Source organism: Lactuca virosa, chromosome 4 (assembly GCF_052849685.1).
Source record: "Lactuca virosa cultivar CGN04683 chromosome 4, Lactuca_virosa_CGN04683_v6, whole genome shotgun sequence".
NCBI classification, from domain to species: domain Eukaryota; kingdom Viridiplantae; phylum Streptophyta; class Magnoliopsida; order Asterales; family Asteraceae; genus Lactuca; species Lactuca virosa.
In genome coordinates, this window is record NC_136429.1 from 120,431,955 (window position 1) to 120,441,200 (window position 9,246).

Sequence of the window (9,246 nt, forward strand, 5' to 3'; positions counted from 1 at the left end):
AATTAACTAACAAACAATTTTGCAAATAATTCCTATGATCTTCTAAACTCATAAGTGTATGAATATTCATATCAACAATTTCAATAATCATAAATAACACATACAAAACTTGAAATTTTGATAATAGCCATTGTAAATGGATTAGCATAACCATTACACCATCTAAAACAAGTTTTATAAGACCAAAACAGTTTATGGTAATGTTTCTAGTTCATTTCCAGCAGCAAAACTCGAAAATTTGCATCCAGGGCCTCCTACTCGTCGAGTGCAAGAACCTACTCGACGAGTCGGATGAATTAACACACAGACTCGTCGAGTCCCCCCATGGACTCGGCGAGTTCACTCAGCAGGATGCATAAAACTTGAGTTTTTTCAACAATTTACATCAAGTATCAAGAAAACAAGCCTAGTCTCTGATACCACTGAAGGGTTTTTGAGCATTCTAACACTCCTAAGGTGTACATGCAACCCTAGAAACCTTGGATCTATGTTTTCTCTAAGATACATGCAAATAATAATTTTCCAAGGTTTACATCCTAACTAGCATGGCATGGGGAACTTGAATCATAAAATGCTAGAAGAATTACATACCTTTTAGTAATGGTTGATTCCTTGGAGTTTGAGAGCCTAGCACCAATAATGTGGATGCCTCAAATGGAAATCACAAATCACCACAAACTTTGGAAAACTATGAGAGATTATGTATGCACTCTAGAAATCGACCACCTTGCTTACACACACACTAGTGCCAAATCAAGTGCCAAGGAATCCTTTATATAGTGTGGAGGATTAGGGTTACATTCCATGTAAACCATAATACCCATGACTCTTCCTTTGCAAGGATCCATGGGTTAAAAGCTCCATGGACTATCCATGGACTGCCATGCAAGCCTAGCCCATTCCAAATGAGTATTAGCCCACACTATATAAATACAAGAGCCCATATTTAATTAGTCACCTTTTTTATCACTAAATTAATTCTAAATTAATTTAAGATCAATACTAATTAAATAATATGATTTCATATTAATATATTATAACTTATAATATATTAATAAATCATAAACATACAATTCTCAAAGGATTATCCATACAAATAGTTCGGGTGAAGTGCAACCCAAATGGACCATGCCGGGTCGGGTCAAGTATATACCAAATAAAGTTATGGACTTAGACACCTTATCCAACATGTTGGTGGTGGTTGGTGGCAGAGGGGAGGTGTTAAATTCATATATAAATACACTTACATCAGGGAGTCCATGTAGTATATCCCTATTCCGGCTAAGGCGCTAAACGGCTGGAAAAAAACAACGCTTCTTCTTCCTCTGCATACGGATTCTGTGTTCTCATCCTCATCGCCTGTTACACTTGATCTTCCTCTTCTTCTGAGTTATGATTCACGGCGTAACTGCACAAGGCTTCCAAGTTGAAAGTTCCATCTTTTCTTCGGCTTCTTCCTTCTCAATTGAATCCGGTTCTTCCTTCTCCATTGAAGCCTTCTCCAATCTGCATAAACAGTAATAAACAACTTCTTCCAAGTTCCATGATCCATCTCTTCTTCTTCTTTTTTTACGGTAAAACCTTCCCACGTACCGATACGGCGGATGGATGTTTGTTCATATGTGATTATAAAGGTATGTATATTCTTGTGTTTACCACCCCTGCCACAGTAACCACCACTACCATAGCTACCGCCACCGCTACCGCTACCCATGCCACCGTCACCATTTCCATCACCAATCGCTATATTCATATATAAATAATCATTTGATAACAGACACATATTTAATTATATATGAATATACTTATATATATATATATATATATATATATATATATATATATATATATATAATTGAACACAAAAAGAAGAAGTAAGGTATTGTTTGTTTTTTCTGAGGCAAAATGTCTGTAGTCTGCGGACCACATCTGTAGACCTCTACAGTAGAAAATATGGACCAAACTTCTACAGTCTGAAAAAGGAAGACTGCTTGTTGTTTTAACATCTGCAGACTACTAAAATAGACTAAAATCTAAATAAATTGATTTTTTTAAAACTTCAAAGTGATTTTTTAATATTTTTATGACTTTGTTATAAATAATTAACAAAACTAGTTCAACTTTTACGTATTATTGTATAAAATGTGAAAATAAAAATGGTACAAATTAACGTATATATTTGATAAAAAGCAACCATTTTGGTTGCAAACTTATACATAAACATTGTATTTAGGAATCAAAGAATTTTGTACATAAATGGATGGAAATAAATTTCGATTTTTTTCAATTAAATCAATTAAAAACGTACCATAAATATTTTCCTAAGAAATTTACGATACTGTATTAAATAATGTTTTATAAAATTTGGCACAAAAAATATAAGAATATATTATGATTTTTTTTTCATATTTATATAAACAAGTTCAACGATCATTATTGTAATAAATCTTTATTTATAAATTTGTCAAAAAATCATGTTTGTGTCGTCGAACCTTTTTTTATAGTATTTTAACTTTTTTTTTTCAAATTGTTTATCATTAATAAAGTAAGAATAAATATAAATTAGAAAAAACTATAAAAACAAACAAATATATATATATATATATATATATATATATATATATATATATATATATTTTAGGGTAGAAGATGTTTGAAGATGTTTGAAAACTCTGGTCCATATCTGCGCCAAGAAGAGAGCACGCAAACATTTTTAGGTCTGCAGTCTTTAAAAAAACAAACAGTCTGCGAAGACTAATGTCAATCTGCAAATAAAAAACAAACAACACTTAAGTCATTGTGAACATTAGGAAATAGGAACCATTACAATGAAATTATAGCTTACATTTTATGACTATAAATTTAAATAAATGGTTAAAGATTAAAATTGTATAACTCTTGTAAACTAAAACCAAATCCAATTTTTGCTTTTATACCGAAACCAAGAGCAAGCTTGTTCTCATGAGTTTGGTTTGATCAAAATTTCTAATTCAACGGTTTAAAGATACATATGTTATGCACCCACCAAAGTTATTGTTGGTTCAAATCAATTTATGTCATCGTCTTCTTGAAAAATTCACAATCAAACCTTCAAACTTGGGTTCATAGAGAAGCATTAATGGCAGAAAGAGAGAAAACATTGGTACAGGTCAAGATTCTCTTCGTATTTATTGAAGATCAGAAACATGCCACAGTTTTTCTGCAGGTGCCTCATTACTCCTTTCAACAACAATATGTTTATATAGAAAGTTAATTTTTTTGTCACCAAATAAATACAATAATTTTTATAAATTCAAGGTAATGCAACTTAAGTTAGATTCTTTTCTTGTCAGATTTTTCATGATAAAATGACATTTTATCCATTTGTATTCAGTATCACAAAATATTAGTTCTTATGAATATCTGAAAAACAACAGATTATGTAATTGTCCTGTTTGCTATCTATTGGACAATATCCAAATGTACAATTCATTTTCAATATATCTTAAGATTCTTTTGAAAACAATATAATCACTTCGATTTTTTTTAGAACTCATGGAGTTAATGTAAATGATAATGCTTTGATTTTACATCTGCAACCAGTCATTTTCCATGTCTTCTTTTTCTTTGTCAGCTGCATTTATTACTAGCAACTGCTGTATGAAATTAATTCACGATTTGATACAACGACTATAGTATTGTGTATATATGCCAAAATTTATGCTTCTTCTTTCGTATAAAAGAGAATCTGCATTTATTATTTATGACAAATTATCTTTCTACGGCTTCCGGATTTTAGAGAAATTTTTAGTACTTCACTTACATACTTTTTCATCCTATAAATTATAACACATACCTAAATTATTATTGGGTTATGATAAACATACTCCACTAGTTTACAACACCATAAGTTTACAACCGGTGAAAATAATGGTTACAAACTTAATTAAATTTTTATAGTAAAAATTTAAAATTATCAATAAATTATTAATTAAAATATATATTTTTTAGTTATCTAAAATTAAAATCGTTGATTTAAATAAATACGTGAAATTATATCATCTTATAATCTGTATTAATTTTTATCATGTAATAGGAAACTGAAGAACACCTATTTATTGATTGTTCAAAGACAAAGAATGTTGCAGGTTCTTTCCTTAGATGGTGGCAAGCTATGGGTTTGCCTATCCATAACACGATCGAGAGCCTGTTTCAAATTTCGCTAGATTCGAACAAAGGAAAAATCATAAACGTTATCAATCTTACCGGAATATGGATGATTTTGAGTTACCAAAATAACATTGTTTTTACAAATAAGGTCAAGAGCACTCACGATCTCAATTGTGAGATGTAATTTTTAGCTTTCTTTTGGCTGAAAAATAAGGCGAGGAAATTATAGTTTATGTTTGTCTACATGGCGTAATCGCCCTACACATGCTTGCCTAAACAGTTTCTAACTCTAACTTTTCACTAGATTTTCATTTTATTGAATTTCCTTTCGGTAAAAAAAAAAACCTTCCACTCCTTGAGTGGAGACCTCTTTTTTAACTTAGAGTACCGTTAAACTATATGTTTTTTTGTACGGTTCAGTTCACTTTGTAAAGGAGATTAACATAATGCACAAAGACTTTTCTAATTACAAAAGGTAGATTATTATCGCTATATTGGAAAATTTCATCGGACATTCTCTCTCTCTCTCTCTCTCTCTCTCTCTCTCTCTCTTTATATATATATATATATATATATATATATATATATATATATATATATATATATAGTTTGAATATGCACGAATAAGGATTCAAACAAGCAGAATGGTTCACACTTTGAATTTATATTCTGTTGTGTTTTATGATCCGAAATTTCTTTTGGTATTTGGTTTATAAAGTTAATGAATGAAGGACGAAGACAATAAGTGAGTTTCATAGTTGTCACGTGAACATAGTTATTGCAGTAGCATACATGTACTCTCATACGCTTTCCTTTCAGGAAAACTGATAAAGATCGAGAGAACAACCAAAGTTTTACACACATATATATATATATATATATATATATATATATATATATATATATATATATATATATATATATATATATATATATATATATATATATATATATAAAAGTTCAATAGAGAACCAATATAAATCAAAGAACCAAGGAACCCATCTTAACCATCTATTTTCTTTTAATCTTGGCCATTAATCCATAATTAACCAAAAAAAACATGGAGGGGCATTTTGGTAAGTTCAGCGTCTCATTTAACATCATGTTTGTCTCCGTTAGCGTCTTCTGATTTCAGCGTCTTCTGTTACTGTCCTTCATCTTCTAACACTACACTGATCGATGCAAAATCTCGCTTGTTGTTCGAAATCTCAACCTTTTTCATCCAATTTACTAATACTTTCTTCAGATTTCAGCTAATAATCAAGTATTATCTTTCGTTTATGATTATTATGTCAATTATGGACTTTGATTTTACCGTTTTTCTTCCGATGCATTGTTATTGTAATCGTCTGATTGTAAAATTCTCTTGATTTTACCGTTTAATTTTCAAATTGTTATGTTTTTATTGTTAATTTGCTAATTTTATGTCGTATGTTGAGTATACTGTTTTTCATTCGATCGTTTTTGTAATCATTCGTCTGTAATGCATATTCGACATTTAGATAATCAATTATATATTGTGCATCTTCTAACATTTAAGTTTTTTTTCCAAATTTTTAGTGATTTTGAGAATCTTATCTTATATTGTGCATATATTTAAATTTTTTTTGATTATCTTGTTTATTTCTTTCCTTTTTTGTATAATTATCAATTCTAAATTTCTAATCTGTATATAAACTCCAGGTCATCGACGATTCATTATGAGTTCTGTGAATTCTTGTTCAGATTTGCATTCAACTATTAATGAACAATCACGTAAGTTTTTTTTCTTAATATAAATTTCACATTTTATATATAATGTAATAAAATAGATGTTTTGTTTGGTTTTGCAGTTCATGATCAATCATCTTCAAGTATGAATATTGATCATTCAAATAGCAGTAATTCTTGTTATAGTTTTGATTTTGAGCTCTACAATACTGAAACTTTTAAGCTTGTTCCTTATGATAAGTTGATACATAAGAAGCCTTTCAAAGGATTGCTGTTTGATTCGTTGGACATTGGTCTTGACTTTTACAAGACTTATGGTAAAGAATCTGGTTTTGATGTGAATATGTCAAGTCAAAAAAGATACAATGATGACACAATTCGTATTAGATATTCGACATGTAGTAGATCTGGTTTCACGGAGTCATTCAAGAATGAAAATATTAATGTGAAATTTTCAGATGTTAAGGGAAGGAGAACTTCTTCTAAAAAGAACGGATGCCCTGCTGTTTCAAAGTTCAAGAATCTCCGATGTTCTTTAATGTTCTACAGTTATGTGTTTGTTGAGGATCACAACCATCAACTTGTTGCTCAAGATCAGTTGCACTTATTAAGGATTAATAGGACAATGGATTTTCTTGATGAATCATTTATACATAAGGTTGGTACTTGTAACATTGGTGCTTCAAAAGCTTATAACTTGGTGAGTATATGAAGGGTGGCTTTGATTCTAGTGGAGGTACTGCAGTTGACTTTAAAAATTTTCATAGAGATTTGAATTCTAAAATTGATGTCAAAGATTCCCAAATGGTTGTGGATATATTGACAAACAGAAAATTGTGTTTCTCTAATTTTTCATTTGAGGTCCAAAAAGATGTTGATGATCATCTTACTAGACTTTTTTGGGCTGATGATACTTCGAAAGCTAACTATAAGGAATTTGGAGATGTAGTATCTTTTGATGCTACTTATCAGACAAACAAGTAATTCCTAATCCTTATTTGTTCTTTTTATGGTATTTGTTCTTTTTAATAATACTTATAAAACAAATTCAGGTATTCTATGGTATTTGTTCTTTTTACTGGAGTTGACTACCACAAGCGTTGTGTTATTTTTACTGCTGGTTTACTAGCTCGTGAGACAGCAGATGCATATGTGTGGTTGCTTGAAGTGTTTCGTAAAGCATTTGTCAAGCCACCCATGATGATTGTAACAGATCAGGATTCATCAATGAAGAAAGCTGTTAATTTTGTTTTTCCTGAATCGAACCATAGACTATGCATGTGGCACATCACTCAAAAACTTGGGGAAAAGGTATATTCTTTGTTTCTTGATTCCTATATATGTTTATAACCATATAGATCATAAAGCACATTGTGAATTCACAATGTAAATTTGCATATAATGAAAGGAACAAATCTAAATCATAAATCACACTGTGAATTCATAATGTTAAACAAATCTTATGTTACTATGAATTACATCAAATATTCAACATATGTAATGATTCTTATGTGTTTCTTTTTTTTAGATTCCTATTGATGTTTATAACCATCCTGACTTCCAGAAGACATTTTTTGATATTATATGGAATCTTCAATGTTCTCCACAAGATTTTGAAAGTTCGTGGTCAACAATGTTAGATAAGTTTCATCTAAAAGAAAATGACTGGTTAAGGTCTGTTTTTAAAATAAGGGATTTATGGATTCCGACTTTTATGAGAGATATTGAACTTTCTGGTTTGATGCGAACTACTTCAAGATCAGAGAGTCTGAATTATGCTTTCTCACATTTTTTGCATCATAAATCAAATTTGGTGAAGTTCATGATGTCGTTTGATAGTGCAATGGAGAAGCAAAGGCATCATCAATCTTTATTAGATTATCAGTCCACAACTACTACCCCCAAGCTAAGGACTCCTTTGGCTATTGAAAAGCATGCATCGAAAATTTATACACATAATATTTTCTTGGACATTCAGAAAGAGTTATACAAATCTGTGTTTTATTGTGTTCAAGAATCTGTAGTTATTGAAGATTAAAGCGAAGTTTATGTTTTGAGAGATAAGAAGAAAAAAAAGTTGATTGATAAAAATGTGAATGAGGATGAAGATTCTGATGATTTTTATCGAAATAGTCTTCCTTCTCATTGTCCTAATACTCGTTACAAGGTATGTCTATTTGTCCTAATACAGTTTATTAAATATAAAATGTAGTTTAAAAATTCATACTGTGAATGTAGGATGTTTTGCTAATTCACAGTGTGAATTTTTATAGAGTTATAAATTTTTAGATTAGTATGGAATATGTACTTTTTTTGTGAATTTGATTTGAAGTACATATTTATATTATAGTATTATGATTTCTAATGTCTTGTTGATTAATAATGTGAATCGATGTTAATTTGTATAATTTTTATCAAATTGTATGAGATAGAATTTCTTATTCACATATTAATTTGTTTATTAATGATAATTTTTGTAGGTTGTATTTAGTAGAAGGGGTGATAGCATTAGCATCAGTTGTAGCTGCATGCTTTTTGTCCAGGAATGATTGTTATGTCGTCATATGTTTTTCATATTAAATATGAAGAGTATGATGAAATTCCATCAAATTTCATTTTGAGGAGATGGGGAAAAGATATCATAGCTGTTGGATTGTTGAGAAAAAAGTACTCATATCCTCATAAAGGCAGTAAAAATGAATGTTTGATTCAAGATGCGTATGTTATTCTTCGTTTGTCCATTAACAAGATAGCAAATAATGAGGATGAGTTGGATAAATATATAAAGCAACTTCAGGAGGTTGATAGTGGTATTCCTTTATGTACCTCATCCTGGGCATCTTCGAATAGATCAGTTCACATTGAAAAAATTATTGGAGTTGCAGTACCTGATGTTATCAACATTCATAATCCAGAGGGGATCAGAAACAAGGGATGGTCTAGTGGTAAAAGAATCAAGAGCACTAGAGAGAAAGTGATTGAGAAATCTAAAAAGCGTTCTAGGTTGTGCAGTTTATGTTATAAACCAAATCACAATGCTAGGAGTTGCATTTTGAGGTTAAAGAAGTCTGATTTAGAATCTAAGGTTACAGAAGGCTGATTATTTCTAACTTTTTCTTTTTAAGACTACTAAATAAGATTTGATTTTTGTAATGATCATTCAATGGTTAGAAATGTTGAAATATTGTTGTTACTTTTGATATTCATTGTTTTAGACTTTATTTCTAATAATAGAATATATTTTTTTCAAATTTAGTGTTTTTGGTTAAAGATATTTTTTTATTGTTAGTTTTTTGAATATTTTCTAATAAAAATTTCATGCTAATGATTTAATTTATGTATATTATTGTTAATCTCATATATAAAATTTTCATGTTAAAGATTGTC

At 29.8% G+C, this 9,246-nt stretch overlaps 2 protein-coding genes across 2 annotated transcripts; both read left to right on the forward strand.

The window, feature by feature from the left end:
* Positions 1-3,118: 3,118 nt before the first annotated feature.
* Positions 3,119-7,897, forward strand: LOC145104963 (protein FAR1-RELATED SEQUENCE 5-like). The gene is made up of 7 exons (XM_079042117.1): positions 3,119-3,205; positions 4,076-4,127; positions 5,833-5,904; positions 5,982-6,517; positions 6,574-6,839; positions 6,912-7,170; positions 7,388-7,897. Exons 1-7 carry the CDS (start codon positions 3,119-3,121, stop codon positions 7,895-7,897), a joined length of 1,782 nt encoding a protein of 593 aa, XP_078898243.1.
* A 507-nt stretch (positions 7,898-8,404) lies between these two features.
* LOC145104964 (uncharacterized) lies at positions 8,405-8,959 on the forward strand. Its single transcript, XM_079042118.1, has one exon. It carries the CDS (start codon positions 8,405-8,407, stop codon positions 8,957-8,959), a length of 555 nt encoding a protein of 184 aa, XP_078898244.1.
* The last annotated feature ends 287 nt before the right edge of the window (positions 8,960-9,246 follow it).